We start from the raw sequence: 18,770 nt of genomic DNA on the forward strand, positions 1-18,770 counted from the left end.
ATAAGAATGGGGTGGAGTGCATATTTCAGTTTCTCCCAGATCATGAATGGCAGTTTACCCAATATTCCTCAAGAGAGGAGCATACAACAGCTGCATCTTACTGGTACCCACCTAGGAGGCAGAAACGTGGAGGCTAACGAAAAGGAGTCAGCTTAAGTTAATTACAACACAGCGAGTCTTGGAAAGAAAAATGATAGGCGTAACGTTAAGAGACTGGAAGAGTGGGGGAGGGAACAAACGCAGGTTAAGGACATCTTAGTCGAAATGAAGAGGAAGAAATGGGCTTGGGCCGGGCTTGTGATGCGAAGGCAAGATAGCCGCTGGTCCTTAAGGTTAACGGAGCAGATTCCAGAGAAGGCAAACATAGCAGGGGGGGGCAGAAGTTTAGGTGGGCAAATGAGATTAAGAAGTTTGCAGGCATGAGCTGGGTGCAGCTGTCAAAGGACAGGGTTAATTGGAGAGACGTGGGAGAGGCCTTTTCCCTGCAGTGGGTGTAGTCAGGCTGATGATGATGATGGCAACGTTAATCAGTGAATTGTTTAGTGTTAGAGCAGGTAATTAGCCTAGTCTATGGCCAAGTCTACGGCGAACACAACACGACAGTGCAACTGTCTACGATGTGATTTCCAAGTTTCTACTAACTTGCTTTGTTGTACTGCAAGGTAGTTTACCAGGGCACTTGTTTAACGTATCCATTAATGATTATGTTAACATAGACAACACTGTTCAATATATTATATACTCCGATGACATCACACTGCTTGTCTCTTGTCCTGACCAAAACCACGTCATTACAAAGCGTAATGCTGCTCTAGTTGAATTATCAGTCTTAAATATGCTTAAATTATCTCGTAAAAATTTTTAGTGCAAACATAGAAAACTACAGGGCACACATACACAAGCGTTAACTGACAACTGATCTTATTGCTTGAAGACGACACCTTGTATAAGGCAAAAAGATGTGTGAAAAGGATGGAAAGATACATAAGGATTGATGACACACCCAATATAGCCAGACACATACACATTCAAGCAGAAGCCAAACCAAGTTTGCTTAGTTTTCTCTTTTTATTTCGTCAACAGTTAGCCGCTTCCAGAAAGTCAAGCAAGCTCAGCAGCCAAGAGAGATAGGGACGGGGGGCTGAAGCATTCACTGCTGGGTTTCCATTATGGGTTCCAAACTACTGATGAAGGGTGGTAATTTGGGCCTGTTGGTGGACGACAGAAGGAAGACAAACACAGCATTTTCCTTTTCTGTGATGAACCAACAGGCCCAAATTTCCACCCTTCATCAGTTCGCTTCAAGTACTGTGGGCTCTTTTCTACGTGCCTTCTTGAACCCTTCTTCATGTGCGAGTTTGCTTGTGTTTGCTACTTGCAACGCAAGGCCACTGTCTTTTTCCATCCAGAAATCCTACACGCCACCAGCAATCGCCTTCCTGGTGGGCCCTGTCCCTTCGTTGCACGCCTCTGGAAAAAAGCTTTGCCGCGTCCTTCGTGCAGAAGCCTGGAGACAAGTTCGTCATTGAAGGATCACTTGCTCCTTGCCTGTGCGCGTGTGGCTCGTCCCGGTCAACACAAACGCCTTTTTCAACAAGAACTCTGGTCTGCCTTTCAGGTCACAGAATTCTTATGGCGCGGCATCATCTCGAACCTTCCGAAGAAAAAAACGTGAGTCGCCTTCGGGCGTTCCTGTGACTTTTCTGGGGATCCAGTAGTTCCGAGCACTGTCAAAGATGTCCTGAAGCTCGGCTCCAAGTTCTGCTTGCATCCCAGGATCGACAAGATGTACCTCTTAGCCTTTGTTAGGAAGACAGCCACAAAAGCAGAGGCTGCAGAGTCGGACAGGTGCACTTTAGAAGCAGTCGAAACCCTGCCCCGCAAGACGGAACGCTGGCCAAACATTGGCAAGGAAGAAAAAATTGTTGCATGTCTTTGGGACGCTGACGTGAAGTTAATGTTATCAGACAAAGAGTGTGGTTTCGTTGTGGTTCCGACAGGAATTTACGATGAGAAGGCCACAACTGCCATCAGTGAGAGCTTCCAGAAGTCTGCTCTTAAGCCAGCCAAGGTCAAGAAAGAAGCCCTCAGGCTGTGTGAAAATGCCTCCCTTTCTGGGCTAGCCACGTCCATAACAAAAGCAAGTGGATCTTGCCCGGAAATGTTCTTCACAGCAAAGACTCACAAGGACGGAATTCCCTTCTGTGTCATCATTTCAGAACGTGGAACTTGGCAATTGTCTTTGGGGCATTTTCTGCAAAGATTCTTGACCTTACTAAAGTTCGATGACCCTCACCTCGTGCGAAAGACCTCCGATGATTCGGATTACCTCCGGGGACGATGTCCGTCATCAGTGAGTGGTTTCTCAGTAGATGTCAAGGATTTATACTATTCCCTGGAGGTGGTTTAGCTTTGGTTAAACTTGGAGGGACGCGATAGCTACAACTGGCCGAGTGGAACTTGGTCACGTGATCAACCACGTGACGAACCACGTGATTAGCCACGGCACCGCGCCGCCGGCAGCTGCTCCGCACCACGTGACCAACCACATGACAGCGTGGCGGCGCAGCCACAGGGTGGCGCCACTACTCTGAAGTCTCGAAATGCTACCTTAATGTAGCTATCGCTACAAAAGGGAAAATGAGCTAATTTGATTTGGCTTCTGCTTGACTGTGCATGTGTCCAATCTTTCCTATCCTTTTCACACATCACATCGTTTGTATAAGGCGTCGCCTTCCTGCAATAAGATCAGTTGTCAGCTAGCACTTGTCTATGTGTGCCTTGTGGTCTTCTATGTTTGCGCTGTTCATTGTGCACCAACTCGCCCAAAAAGAAGTTTTAATGACGACCTAAGTTCAATGCAGCGAAAACCAGAGCAGTGATATTTCGGGGGGCCAAGCTGAATACAGTCGACGACCGAAAATTCGGACGCCTGATTTTTCGGACTTATTCGCGGTGCCATGACATGGCCTATAGAGCCAACGTGTAGGGTGGTTTCACTGATGTCGTGCTCCGAGGCGGCGCTAGCGCCGTGCAGGCTAGCACGCCATTTTTGCAGTCGTCGTAGTTCACACGTCTGTAACGCCCACTTGCCTTCTCAAGTTCGCTGTGGGAAAAAGGCACCATCCGAAGCGACCAGCAAGATTACTGCACGGCGTTAAATGTGCCCGCGTGAACATTTGCTCCTGGAGCTGTCTGTGCTGCGGAAGTTTGAAGTGCTTAGCGCCGCGTTGTCCAGAGCGGCTGTAGTGCGACAGCGATGGTGAACTGTGCTGTGTTCGGGTGTTGTAATCACTCAAAAAAAGGCCCGGGGACGAGAACGCTGCTCAGCACGGTTTATTTTGCATTCCCGAAGTAGTTTGACCAGTGCAAAAAGATTAGCTTACAGCAAGACGGAGAGTGGGATGGCTTCGGCGTATCAATCGCAAAGGCTTGGACCCTGCGGCAACCCACTACAGAGTATGCGGAAAACACTTTATTTCAGGTGAGTACTTCCATTGTTATCAAAACAGTAAATGGATAATTTCATGCTCTTACATCAGGCATTGAGCAGTGCCGTCACTGGTGGCTTTGAAAAACCTGGAACAGCGGGAAAACGCGTGAGCTTGTCCATGGCCGCCTGGATCGGACATATGAGTTGAATGCACGCCGCGCGTCCGATCCAGGCAGCCGTGCTTTGTATAACACTGTCGATGACGTTAACACTAAAGGCGCAGTGCTACAGGTGCATGGGCAGGGCATTAAAACCGTCTTTGCAGCGGCAGCGAAGTTGTGGTCACAAAATTATCGGCTACTTTTTTGCAGGATGCCCTGCGTCTTACATGATGGCCGAAGCAGACCCAGACTAGGCACCATCTCTGCATCTGGGACACGGAAGAGAAGCGAACAGCGACATTTTGGTGTCCCAGTAAGCTTGCTTGCTTGTTGCTGCGTTTCAGGCATATTTTACCTGATTCTTTATGACACCCTAGACTTGAATGAAAAAGAACTTTGTTCACAGGTACAAAAGAAAGTTGAAGTGGTCATAGAAGACGCAAGACACACTGAAAAAGCCACGGAAAAAGCCACGGGTGAGAGTGTCCGACACTGATGATCCTGATGCACCACCGACCCAAGCGCTATCTCAAGATGCAGTTTGTTCTGCTGAAGAAGAGGCTCAGGATGAAGCTCCTACTTCCAACGGGGAAGAGGCATGCAGTGAGGTAGAAGCTTCTACAGAAGAGTGCTCTGCTGTTGGTATGTATTCATAGGTGCTGTTGAAAAGACTAAGATACAGCAAACCGCGCTTGAGAAACTTGATGTGATCTCATGATTGCACACCTTGCATAAGTTCAGCTTGCTAATACAACTGTAATCAGGTGCCTTTTCTGCAAATTTCAGAGGCTAGAATGAACTGTGGTTCCAAGTGCTTGAAGAAGATATGATGACATACGGCTGCACGTCTTTCATGGGTTCATCTTGCTAATACATCTGCGAAAATGTGCTTTGGCTAAAAAGTTCCGTAGAAATTCGGTGCATCTTTCGTTCAGCTGCACTTGTATGCATTTCTTACAATCGTTTTCTTTGTAAATCATCTTTAGCACATTAAACCAAATAAACGTGCACACTTCATGGGGAATTGGCATAGAAGCGATAATGTTCATGCTATAAAATATCAAGGCCAGTATGCTGCAAAATTTTGCATGAGGAATGATAAACCATGTTTTTCTTCTGTTCATCTTTTAAGACTAGCCAGATTTTGCACAAACCACAGATTTAACAATGGCTCAAATTTAGCTACATGAAAATGAAAACAGACATCTTTCAGAGCTTCGGGAGGTGAAAAGAAACCTAGACGCACATATGCTCACAGAGCAGTGCTTCAAAGAGAGCCAAGAAATGGTGCAGTTCTATACAGGGCTGCCAAACTTTGCTCAGCTGATTGCACTTTTTCGCTTGCTGGAGTCAAGCGCGTCACACACGCCCCGAAACTCATTGATCAAGTTTCAGGAAATGATTGTATTCCTTATTCGCCTCTATCTGAATACTCCTCTCCACGATTTGGCCTTTAGGTACCCACTGTACAGCATTTGTTTTTCTTTTTGATACCTTATTGTTGCTAGAACCAGACTTAAAATTTGCAGGTTTCACGTGTCGAAGGCAACTGTATCGAGGGCTGTGAACAAGTGGCTTGATGGGGCTTGTGTGCAGCCGTTACGTGGTGTTAGATGGCCAGAATGTTACGTGTTGCACATGACAATGCCAGTGGTCTTCTGAAGATCTTTCGGCACCCAAGTAGCCGTGATAATTGACCGTTTTGAGCTGTTTTATAGAGAGACCAACATCAGTGCTGCCACGAGCACACACATGGTCGGCGTATAAACACCAAAACACAGTCAAGTACCTTATTGACATCGCACCGCAGGGTGTAATCACATATATTTCGCATGGCTGGTGTGGCCGAACCAGTGACAAAGTAATCGTTGAAAAGTGTGGTGTGTTGGACAATCTCTTGCCGGGTTATGCAGTTTTAACAGTTAGGGGCTTTACCATCTCAGTCTGTGAGCTTGCATTGCGCTAAGCTGGTCATCTCAGCGTTCACTAAGGGCAAGCCGCAACTCTCGGCTCATGAAATAGAAAAGACACGTAAGCTGTCCAATGTGAGGATACATGGAGAGCAGGTCATTGGTTTTCGTGCGTAACAGGTACCGCATTTTAAAATACACTCTACCGACCAAAGTGTTGGCAGCAGAACATGATGACTCCACAGTGCTTGACAAGATAGTTTTTGTGTGTGCAGCTCTTACCAACTTGGGGAGCTCTGTAGTACCATTTTGCTGAAATGTTTCTAAAGCCCTTCACTTTGTTTTAGTGTACATAATGCTTGCATCTTATGCTGAATAAAGTTTGAGATATTTTGTGTTTGAAATGGCAACTTTATTTGTACTCAACACAGCCAAGGCAAACCGGGCGAGTTGGGGCCATATTCCAACAGTACCTTCTGCCACCGAGCTTGCGATGCCAACCACAAGTTTTCTTATTAGTAGTGGTGGTTTATTTAAAAATAAATAACTGAAAAAGAGAAGGAAAAGAATGTTGCCGACCACGACAATTGCTATCTAATATCTTAAGCACTCGAGTTGCAGCCGGCGGAGGTGAAAGGGAAAGGGAGAGGATAGCGAGAAGTATAGAGGGGAGCGATAGCAAGAAAGGACAGGGGAGAGCTTTGTACACTATTTACAAAATACATAAAGCAATCAAGCTCTCGTGCTAATGTCCAGGCTCCCCGCAATGTCTGCAGCTTGCAGGCGTTGGTGAGTGGCGACACCACGGGTTCCTGAGCATCCGTAGGGACATCCCCGCAAGAAGATGATGGTGAACAGTGCGTCATCATGGACCCGAGCACCCGCGCCTAGCCGTGCATGGCATCGCCGTGTCCGGGGAAAAGGGGACCCTGGTGGTTGAGCCGATGCCGAGCATATGGACGCTTAAGGCCCCTCGGCGGAGGCAACACACCACTTTGGCTCCAGCTTCCTGTAGACGGCACCTCCGGCCTGACCCGACAGGGGGGAATCGGCAGTCGCCTTTTCCTATCCTCCCCTCCATCTTTCGCTTTCCTATCTCTTTCTCACAACTCTCCTATCTCCTACTCACTTCTTGGTTTTTCCTTTTTTCCTGGCGGCGTGGGTTAACCTTGTGTGACCAACTACCCTGAGTTGCGTCATATTTGGTAACAGTTGAGGTGTACAGCTGGCGTGGGCAGGACTTGCTATCAAGTTCCTGTCCCATCCCCTTGTTAGACTCCGTGGTGGGTGGCTGGCACTATGACCGAAAAACAAAATTTTTTTTATGGCTCCCCTACTTTTAAAACCAGATCGCTCTCTCAAAAGAGGACGGAACGAGGCAGACGACTTCTTTCAGAAAAGAAACGTAACTTCTCCCAAATATCATGTGATCCACAGTGAAGAACAAGATAAGCAAGCAAGAATAATATCTCCCTTCCTTGTGTCAAAGTGCTTTACAGAAACCTTAGGCATTGTCTATAAGCTCTCAAAAATGGCCAGTGGCGAGTTATTGCTCGAACTGTGCAACAATGTCCAACACTCCAAGCTCTTTAACCTAACGTCCATAGTGGAAATCCCTGTCTCCGTGACTTCTCATCGCTCACTTAAAACTGTCCGAGGCGTAATATCTGGAAGTGATTTTGTTCACATCACTGAAAAAGAAATGCTCGAAGGGCTCACCGACCAAGACGTCATAGATGTCCACCGAATTAAAATTCGGAAGGACAATAAGGAAATAGACACAAAACATTTGATCCTCACGTTCAACACCAGCACATTGCCCGACACAATCGACGTGGGATATTTGAAAGTCAATGTAAGACCATACATACCCAACCCTTGCAGATGTTTCAACTGTCAAAGGTTCGGCAACGGCTCACAGAGCTGCCACGGTCGCAAAATTTGCGCAAAATGTGCTTCGAATGATCACCAGTCTGATGGATGTGATGCAGCCCTGCGCTGTGCAAACTGTGGAGACCATGCTGCATACTCCAGGGCGTGTCCGTCCTGGAAGAAAGAAAAAGAGATAATCAGCATAAAGAGAAAGGAAAACATTTCATTTAGAGAAGCGAGAAGGCGTTTTGCGCTTACAAACACATTCTTCTTCACAGCAAAACAAAACTTCGCTGATGTAGTGCGCAGGGACGTGGCACCGCACAGCACTTCGGCACCTGCCATGGTCGCTTTCACAGAGCCTATGGCAGGGCCATCCACGCCCCAGGCAGGGTCAGCGAAATCTGCCCTGTCATTGCCAAAGCAGGGAGCGCTGGTCCATGGGTTGGCATCCCGCAGGACCTCCACCCGTTGGGAGAGGCCTGAAACTAACAGAACCGCGGCTGCGTGGTCCTCCAACACCTCTGGCGAGGTGATGAATATAACCTCCAGTCCGCCCGCTTCACAGTGGCGGAACAGCTCTCTTGAGCGGAAAAAAAGACACACCCCTCATAACAGGCCCACCACGTAAGTAAATCTCAATTCATTTCCTCTAAAAATCATAAACATGGCGTTTTAATTCAGCGGAATTGCAGAGGACTTATATGGAATTACAGTGACATAACACATAATTTAGGGTCAATGTTACCTATTCTTGCTGCTTGTTACCTATAGTTTTACGTCTTCAGGAGACCAATCTTGGTCCAAAACATGTGCATATCCTAAAACATTATAGAACTTTTAGACGTGATCGAGAGCAGGCAAATCGACTCTCGGGAGGCGTCGCGATTGTTGTTCAAAGCGGTGTTCCTGCTCAAGAAATCAAGCTCAAAACAAAACTTGAGGCGGTAGCAGTCAGCATCATCAGCTACAAAATGCTAGCAATCTGTTCCGTATACATTCCTCCACACTTTACATTAAGAGTCCATGACCTACAAGAACTGATAGATGAACTTCCACAGCCATATCTGGTAGTTGGGGATTTTAATGCAGTTGGGGATTTTAATGCGCACTCCCCTTTTTGGGGAAGCGTGCGCTGCGACTTTGGGGGGCAAACAATCGAAGATTTTATTCTCACAAACATTATATGTCTTTTAAACATGGAAAAGGCCATATACTGCTCTCCAACCTCAGGCAATATGAGCTGTTTAGATTTGTCTTTTAGTTCACCATCTGTTTGTAACGATTTTAAATGGGATGCTATCGGCAAACTATATGGAATTGATCACCTCCCTGTGTTAATAAGTTTGATATCTGCACCAGAAATTATCCCAACTAAAACGCGACGTTGGAGGCTACATTTAGCAGACTGGGAAATCTTTAGAGCACAAGCCAATTTAGAAGATATAGTTTTAAAAACGTCAGCATCGATGAGATAAATGAAATATTCACGAACTGTATAATTACTGCCGCACACTTAGCGATTCCTCAGTCTTCAGGAGTGGTGCGGCAAAACCACAAAGTGTGGTGGACAAAGGAATGCAAGGAAGCAAAAAAACAACAAAATACAGCTTGGGACAAATTTCGCAGGTATCCTACACATGAGAACCTCGTACGTTTTAAAAAGGCCAGAGCAAAAGCTCGGTACGTCCGTCACAATGCCGAGAAAGCCTCTTGGCAGAGTTACATTTCATCTATAATCTGTCAAATAACAAAAAAAATGTGGGAACAGGTTAGGAAATTAAATGGCAACTTCTCACCGTTCACGATTCCTCTTTTGACGACACCTGGCTTACAAACAAGCATAAGGGAACAGGTAGACATTTTGGGGGAACACTTCGCTGCAGTTTCTAGTTCATCTCACTATACCAACAATACAACAATTTAATCACTCTCTGAGAAATCAATGCTGTACTTTCTGCTGGCAAAAAACTGCTCCAGGACCTGACCAGATACACTATCAATTGCTTGCGCATCTTTCCCAGCCTGCCATAGAGGCACTCTTAAATTTCTTTAACAAATTATTCACAGAAGGAAAAATACCTCAGGAGTAGAAGAGAGCCGTTATAGTGCCTTTCCTGAAACATGGAAAACCACCGACTTCCCCAAGCAGCTATAGGCCGATAGCCTTCACAAGCTGTCTCGCGAAATCTTTTGAAAGTGTCCTTAATAAAAGATTAACATTTGTTCTTGAATCCCGCGAACTGCTTGATGTCCATCAATGCGGTTATAAAAAGGGATGCTCAACAACAGAACATTTAGTTTGCTTCGAAAACACAATAAGAGAAGCTTTTATACACAAACAGCACTGTCTTGCCGTTTTCTTCGATATGGGGAAAGCGTATGATACAACCTGGAGGTTTGGTATCCTCCGCGACCTGGGCGACCTAGAATCCGCAGTAGGATGTTAAACTGCCTCAATGACTTTCCGACCGCTCATTTCAAGTACGCCTGGGATCAACCCTGTCCAGGAGCTTCGTTCAAGAGAACGGGGTTCCCCAGGTGTGTATCTTAAGCACAACACTTTTTATTGTAAAGATGAATTCCATAAGTAAAATAATCCTAAAGTCCATCCTGTATTCAGTGTACGTTGATGATCTTCAAATAGCCTGCACATCCTCAAGCGTAGAAGCATGCGAGAGACAAATACAGTTGATAATGAACAAATTAGTGACATGGGCAGATCAGAACGGTTTCCAGTTTTCCCACACAGAAAGCAGTTGCTATCCTTTTCTTGCTAAAATGAGGCATATTGTATCTTAAGCACAACACTTTTTATTGTAAAGATGAATTCCATAAGTAAAATAATCCCAAAGTCCATCCTGTATTCAGTGTACGTTGATGATCTTCAAATAGCCTGCACATCCTCAAGCGTAGAAGCATGCGAGAGACAAATACAGTTGACAATGAACAAATTAGTGACATGGGCAGATCAAAACGGCTTCCAGATTTCCACACAGAAAGCAGTCGCTATCCTTTTCTTGCTGAAACGAGGCATACAAGCCGACCCATTCATACACCTGAACGGAACACAGATACTAGAAAAAAATGAGCACAAATTTCTAAGGATAACTTTTGACAAAAAACTCACTTTCCTGCCTCATATAAATGCACTGAAAAAGAAAGCCTCCGGATCCCTAAATATACTCAAAGTACGGTTACGTAATTGTTGGGGTGCTGACAGGACATGTCTTTTGCAAATTTATCTCTCAGTGGTACGCTCCACCTTAGACTATGGAGGTATAATTTATGGGTCAGCGAGACCTTCGTACCTGAAACGACTAGATCCAATACATAATTTAGGTTTGCGTCTTTCCTCTGGTGTGTACAGGACGTCGCCCATAAATAGTCTTTATGTAGAAATCAATGAACCGTCTCTTACAGATAGAAGAACCATGCTCACATGCTCATACATTTTAAAAATCCGTTCACTGCCCAAACACCTCTGTTACCCAATAGTCACAAAGTGCCCACCTAGAACATTGTTTAACAATAAACTGCTCGCCACTCCTACTGCGTTTTGAAGAGATGTGCCAAAACCTCGGCGTACTAGATACATTACCTGACATTGCTCGGAGACGAGATCCACTACCTCCATGGTACAATTTTCCTGCAATCTGTGATCTCACTCTTACACAGTTCCATAAAAGACAAACTCTTCAACAACATATAGTAGAAGAATTCCTTGCACTCGAAGAAAAATACAGTAGTTTTACGCAGTTTTATATTGGTGGTTGAAAAACGGATATTTACGTAGGAAGCGCAGTGGTCCGAGGGAAGTCGGAGAAAACAGTACGACTTCCACAGTGCTCATCCATCTTCACTGCAGAATGTTACGCAGTCTGTGTTGCCGTAGAAAAAATAGAAAACGAAAACCTCACCAACAGTATTATTTACACAGATTCCCTCAGTATACTTACAGCTGTGCACTCTAGAAATGCAGTCACTCCGATTCTTGGTGACATCATACACAAGATAGTAACAGCGACAGCTCAAGGACAAAACATAAATTGTACTCGGTTCCCAGTCATGTCGGAATAAGAGGAAATGAGAGGGCAGATTTGTGCTCTGCTAAAGCTCGTGGAAAGGAAATAAAAAAATTAAATATACCTTTTAAGGATTGCATAAACTTAGTACAGCGTAAATTAAGAGAAAAATGGCAGTCGGCATGGAACGGCAAGGTGAATAATTAACTACACTTGGTAAAACCGGTTCTAGGTGAATTTAAATCGTGTTCACCAGGAATGTTTTAAGGAAGGGATTTCATGCCGTCTCCGATTAGGCCACATGCACCTTACGTACAGCTTCCTGCTAACAAAACAAGACAAACCTGTTTGCGAATGGGGGGATGATCTTACTGTTAATCGTGTTTTATTTTCATGTGTGAAACTTGGAACACTAAGAAATAAGTATTTTACTCAATTTTATAACAAATGCATTCCCTTTCATCCAGCACTGCTCTTAGATGATAATGCCATTGTTAACATACCCTCCGTTTTTAGCTTTTTAAAAGAAGCAGAGGTACTTGAAAAACTGTAAATTCTGAACCACTGGTTCGCTCTATTGCATGATACACCTCATCCACTTTCTCATTCCTAAGAAGAAGGCTGAGGCTTTTTATTTGATTGGTTGGGAGCCTCAGGATCTTTGCCTAGCCAAGGATAGCCGCTGAGGCTACCTTACCTTTTCTGGGTTTTTGCCATTATCTATTTCCAGATTTCTTCTTCTCTGTTTTTTACTATGCAGTTCAATATTTTTAGGCCATCAACACCATCGACGATTTTTCATACTCCTAAACATTCTACAGAAAACCAAATCTATACCTTGAGCTTGGTGCATGACGGCCTTAGCAGCCTATGTGCCATAAAACCCAACACAACACACGCTAATGTCCTGGCTCTGTTCGAAAATAAGTGCGCGCGAGCGGCCACTGTGCACAATTGTTTACAGAAAATAAACTGTAATACTCCCGGATGGGGGCTTTAAGGAAATAAAAAGGAAATGAAATTTCACACTTTTGTGAGTACCTTGCAACATACTGGACAGTACCATTTGCCTTTTGGGGCCCTCTTTATGCCGACACACTTAAGTGGAACCACTTATATTGACATGTTCCATTGTCGCACATTATCATATCACCCGACTCGGCCTTTCGGCAGAGGCAGTACAATTCATCTGGCATATCAGATCCTTCTGTTTCGGCTACTTCGCTGCAGATGGCTTTGCCGCTCCAATGGTGAAAACAAAGCTCAGGGAGCAAAACAATCTGAAAGTAGTGCTTGCAGTGCTCTGCCATCTTCGTGGAAAACTGTGCATCATTATAAATCCTCACTGTTACAAAATCTTTTGTTGTCCAGAATACTAAATTGCAGTACTTCTTTTTGGAAACAAGCATTTGCAATTGCATCTGATAGTAGTAAGCATGGTCAGTGTGAAGCTTGATGTTCTCTCCATTTAAAAAGATGCAAGCTGCCTTGGATGCTGCTAGTGCCCTCACAGTGCTATTGCGGCCATTGTATGGACACTTAATCTCAAGCACACCCTCACCACAGCTAGCGCAGCTGATTATACCATCAGGTGTTGCTGCCAGAAATGGTTGGTCTGCAGATATTAGAAGCCCTAATGCTGCACACCTGAAGTCTACATGAACGTTAGTGGAGACTGCAACGTATGCGTCTCCTGCTTTAGATTCATGTTCTTTACCCCATGCTGTCTGAGGCGACCAAAACTGCACATCTTAAGGGTGGCAAATCTTATTCAGCAATGACAGTGAAGGCTTAGTTAATGAAGTGTGGCACACTGCTTTAGCATTTGAAGCTGTAATGCGCCCAGTTCGGAATGTGAACCTCTTGGAGGATTTCGCCTGGGCCTTGTCTCCTCCTCCACCAAGGCAGCAACCTACAGCCGAGAAAAGTTTGTTAGATTAGTGTCTACTCACACGTAAAGGCACAAGAAGTATTGCAAAGTTCACTTCTGGTTTTGTGCAGCACACAACAATTCAAAACAGTACCTTAATATGGTGAGTGTGCCTTGGGTTCAATTGCCAGGTTCTTCGTCATCTTTTGGCTGTGGTCTATTATTGCTGTCCAAGTTTGAGGAGTGTCCCGTTTGTAGAGGTTCGTAAGCATTACCATTGGAATCTTTGCTGCAACGGGCACAAAATCAGTTGCGTAATTTTCTTCTAGTGAAAGAAGAGCTGATTTGCTGCCACTTTCATAGCATGCACCTAAAAATGTGCTCTGCTCTTCTTCTGTCGTTTCCTCGATAGGTTTCCGCTGGCGCTTCTCTAAGTGGCTTGTTCCTTTTGCACCAAGTAGACGCCGCTTGACTTGTGCAGAAACAAAATCAACCTCTGCAGCACGTTTTCCTTCAAGGAACCGAACTTTAGGAGGCAGCCGTGCATTTTCTTTGTCTGTATAAACCATTGATTCTCTTCTTACTGCAGCCTCAATGAAGAAAAGAACTGCTCCAGTGTGTGAGCAAGCTTCCCCAAGGCCTGCTTTTTTACAAGTATAGTGACCTGCCAGCACTTGGCTGTCTTCTTTTACTAGAAGCCATGGTTCCAGCATCTTTTTATTAAATGATTGGGAATGGTGCACCTGAAAAACAACAAACAGTGATCATTGACTGACCATCTGTGGCTGACTTTGCAGCTGCAAAAAAAAAACAACAAAAAAAGCGTTCGCCGTAATGAAGGCATGGTGACATGCTTCTCGAGAGTTGTAGCACAACATCTTGTAAAATTTCTGGTTGCATAGCACACTGCACACCAGCATAGGTATCAGTTTTGCGCGTACAATGAGAGCTGTGCAAGTCTCAGCATAACGCACTGAAATGTGGGTCGCTCAACCAACTAGGTCAGGGAAGGGAAAGTAGACACCACAAGCGCTTGTGGGGTGTTTTATGGTCCTCGTCTGTAGCGCTACCAACATTCCAGCATGTACTACAACCAGCTCACCAAATTTTTCGTTCACACAACATGATGTAATGGCACATGATGTAACAGCCCAGGTACGAAATGCGGCGACTGCAGCAACGAATTTTTGTAGCTGCAGTAGGCTAACTGCACAAACTTCAGCAAGGCGGAAATTTGGGCGAGTGGGTAAGTGTTCATTTTCGCTCTCAGCGCAACACGAACGGGACACAAGACGAAGGACTAGCACAAACAGGCGCTGACTATCAACTGGTTTTTTATTGAAGAACGAAAAGTGTATAAATACAAACAGTGAACTACTTATCAATCAACAAAAGTTATCTGGAAGGCACGTGGGAGGTCAGATAGCTCAATTCCCTCTCGGATAACGTTATGGAAGGGCTGCTGATACATTTTGCGCCGTTGTGGTAAATATAAAAAGCTTCCATTACCTCGCGTGTTAATTTATTGTTATGTCGGAACAGGATGCGCGTGTTCTTGTAATCGGGAACACATTGGCACTTTTCGCACTTGAAAGACGCCTGGGCAAGGGGGTCCCCTTTAGCTCTCCTTTCTACATGATCCTTTTCATGCCTGCATTGGCATTGCCTGCTGTGGGAGCCTGTGTGAGACAGGGAGTCAATTTTCCTGGTGTTTTCATGCTCCATCAAGCGTTTGTTAACGCACCTGCCAGTCTGGCCAATGTACAATGTTCAATAAAAAACCAGTTGATAGTCAGTGCCTGCTTGTGCTAGTCCTTCGTCTTGTGTCCCGTTCGTGTTGCGCTGAGAGCGAAAATGCACAAACTTCATTGACGCTGGTCCAGCACAATAACAATAAAGCACTAGTGCTGCAGTATTTGAGCTGAAAACGGTCGAAAAAGAGCTGTCACTTGCTCACAGCCCGAATAGTAGACTGAACGAGAACGCTTCGCCATTATGATCTGTGCTGTGTGTACTGTGTTACTAATAATGCACACGACACGGAATCGAGCTTCGGTGAAGCAGTACTGACACTTTAACAAAGTGTAAACTGGGGCTGGTTGGTGCTTGATCTTTCGTCGAAAAACAGCGCTTGCACGAAACGATGGAGGGTGGCGACACGACGTTTCCTCGCCAGCGTCGTGCGGCCACCCTCGTATGTCCCGTGTAGAGCAGTTTTTCGCCGCAGCACTCATGCGCAGCGATTCCGCTAGACCTAGCTGTAGCCCGTCGGCTACGAGTATATCAGAATGGCAGTGTTTAAGCTAGCTACATGAGCAGTCTCACTGAAGATCACTCACTTTTCCAACAACGACGCATCGGCCGTCGACAAGCACTCTCACACACGGCTCTTGAACCCACCCACTCGTGAGGAAATTGTGGGCTTCCATAGATTTGTACGCTTTGAATTCATCTCTTGTCACAAAACTTGTTCCGTGCACAAGATAGTCCTTTATGTCCGTGAATTCCACACGCGGTAGCAGTCCCGTGTCACGCACCACTTCGTAGTCTCCATAGTCGTATGGATCGATGTTTCCGCACAGCCGAACATTTTCAAGGTATCTGTTCTTCTCGGCTCCACGCAGATCACGGGCATCACATTGTTGCACACACGTTATTTACGGCGATATGTGCAAAACAGTAGCAGCATCGGGGGTCACTGTCACAAACTACTGCAGTGTCTGTAACAACACTGCAGCAACGACCACAGTCATGGCGGAGGGCACGCTAGCCTCTAGCGCTCCTTGCGGATGACGTCACATGAAACCCCCCGATATGAGCGCCTGAAATTTCAACGCACCGCAACTGACCGCTCAATTTTTCGGACCTCGTTTGCACTCACCGCCAATACCCAAGCCGCCATATATTGTGTATAGCGGAACCTCATTAATTCAAACTGCAGGAGGGATCGGAAACTTGATCAAACAAAATGAAATTCAGGGATCCTCTTAACTTGCGATGCTGAAATTCTGTGTGAGTCGGCACATTGCGCCCTCGTGGTTTCGAATTCATACTGTTCTTGAATGTCTTCCGCCGCACGAACTTGAACCGAGTCTGAGGTCACGGAACTCATCTGTGCCGAGCGAAGCGCGTGGGAGGCGTACGGCCTCACGGAGACTGCGAGTTTGGGAGGAAACGGCGGTGAATTTAAGAGCAAGGTCAGCGTCCCTGCTGCCAAATGCACCGCAACCTGACTCTTCTATTGTAAAACCGTAAACAACTGGCGTTTCGATGACAGGCAAGACGCCTCATTATACGCAAGCCACCGCAGAGTGCATATCGCCGGATACGGTGCTGATTTTGGCTTTAGTCGCTATGCCTAATGGCGAAGGCCAGCGCTGACAGAACGCTTGCTTCGGCCGTTTCTCGGTTCTTATTGTTTCGCCATCTTCGCACTGTCGTTCTGGGCCCATCGTACTGCGGGCACAGCTCAGTTCCTGCAGCGTCGTGTTCGCTTTCCGTTTAGACTTTGTCCCAACCCGTGCGTTCATTGGCGACATACCGAGGGCAGCACAGCCAGGCAGAGCTTGTGAAAACGGTTGCCGCCCGTTGTCCGTGCACATGCCGCATGGCGAAATATAGTCATGAGGAGCTTTAGAATGTGTGCAATATAACTGGCCACTACCTCCGGCATTGGTTATAAGTTCGGGATTTTTTTCAGTGAAATTTGATTTTCCGAACTGCCTGATTTTTCGGTCATTTTCGCGGTCCCTATAGAGTCCAAAAATTCGGTCGTCAACTGTATTAGATTGTGAAGTCACTGACATGGTTGAAGAGCACAAAACACACTAGGATATATCACATTTATTCTGCACTCTTCCATTCACATTTAAGTTACTGCTGCAGTTTGGTATGTGCTACGATGACAGACCAATATGAATGATTGCTGCAGAAAAGGTAGTTCGTCACATTGCAATTCTTGAAAGACTGTGTCCAACAACAGCTGCCTTCCAACATTATTCATATAGGCTGTCTATATGAATTTCGCCTTTTGCAAACGAGGTATTTTTCTTCCACCTATGTCACACTTTGGCATCTTTAGAATACCGCCAGGCACAAGAAATTGGGATGTATGGTGAATACCATCTTTTCGAAGCAACTACACATTAGTCTTTAAAGAAGGGGACATGGGGATCTGAGGTGAATTTTTTCATCTATTAGTGTAGAGCTAGCATGCTTATGTAGAAGTTCACTGAATGCTTAAATACAAAATTTTTGTTGAAGTATGTTCAGTAGTTCTGACATTTATATGCTTCATTTCTATACCTAACTTACAGTAAGCCTGATGTGACAACAAAATAGGGTAGGAGCCTCCTGCTGTTTTACCGAAAGGAATGGTTGGTGCAGTGACATTCTCCAAATATTTTTAGCAGCCTGATGTTTTTCTGCACAGAATGTTATATCCACTTTTGCATAATGCATTCATTATCATGTCTGATTAGTGACAGTGAAAAAATGACAAAGCAGTTTAGAAATATAAAAATGTCTCTGCATAAAGAATTTATCGAGGAACATAATGCAACAAAACCGCTTGAAGATCCGTGAAGCCATTGTCATCCTGTGCTTTCTGCAAGCAGGGCAGTCAGGTCTAAAAACACTTTTGAAAAAGTTGGCATTCTCACGGAGATTTCAGCCAGTTTTCCGCTACCTACATTAATAAAACATTTTTTCAAGTCACTTCTGGGCTGTTTCCAGGCAGGGAAAATTTTTTGGGATATGATTAAAAAGGCCTTATGGTACCAAATATCAGTTTTTTTTTTAAAGATATTGCGATTTGATCTCCATGTCCCCTCTTAACTCATAACCATCTCTGTACTTCAGACACTTCTAATAATGCTGCTGGTTATGAAGAAAAGCAACTCCATAGTTTTGAATAGTTGAGCTGCATATTTCAGTGATAAAATGTTGCTGTAGCCAGCCAATGAATTGAATGCAGGTTCTTCGGGACAACGTGAAGGCGCGCCGCGAGGTGGACCTCCACTGGCGAGCCAGCAACTGCCGGCACATAGTGAACATTGTGGACGTCTACGAGAACGTCTACGGTGGGAACCGCTGCCTGCTGGTGGTCATGGAGTGGTGAGTGAAAGAGAAGTGCACCCATTTCAAAGTTTGCCGCTTAGGGCTTTTCTTAAGCAGTTATCTTAGTTGTGGAAATGCTTGTGCTGCATGCTGCACTCACTTGGTTGTGCACACTTTCAAAGCTTAAGGGTTTTTGTTTCTTTGGGGCAGGTTGCCACTTCACTGTTAATCAGTGGGAGATTAATAGTGTAATGATAACTGATTAGAAAACTAAAGAAAAAACAACCACATGCCGGTGGCATTGGCCTCCGAATTTTGTGTCCGGCGCTCTGCCAACTGAGCTATGGTGACAGGCAAGGATGGTTGCAGAGATTAGCCGACATTTTTTAAAGAAGATTCTGGTGTGGGCTAGTTGGCTCATATTTTGGTGTCGGTGACGTG

The 18,770-nt window shown here is 45.3% G+C and overlaps 1 protein-coding gene and 1 pseudogene across 2 annotated transcripts in view; both read left to right on the forward strand.

Annotated features, from left to right (window-relative positions):
- The window catches only part of MAPk-Ak2 (MAP kinase-activated protein kinase 2), a 272,929-nt gene that overhangs the window by 21,408 nt on the left and 232,751 nt on the right, over window positions 1-18,770 (forward strand). For both annotated transcript variants that reach the window (XM_077629574.1, XM_077629575.1), the window contains exon 2: window positions 18,247-18,386. In XM_077629574.1, the coding sequence (XP_077485700.1) occupies window positions 18,247-18,386 (140 nt within the window). The remainder of the gene's footprint in view (window positions 1-18,246; window positions 18,387-18,770) is intronic.
- LOC144096873 (uncharacterized) lies at window positions 4,090-6,919 on the forward strand (annotated as a pseudogene).

The sequence above is a fragment of the Amblyomma americanum genome, chromosome 7 (assembly GCF_052857255.1).
Source record: "Amblyomma americanum isolate KBUSLIRL-KWMA chromosome 7, ASM5285725v1, whole genome shotgun sequence".
NCBI lineage: Eukaryota > Metazoa > Arthropoda > Arachnida > Ixodida > Ixodidae > Amblyomma > Amblyomma americanum.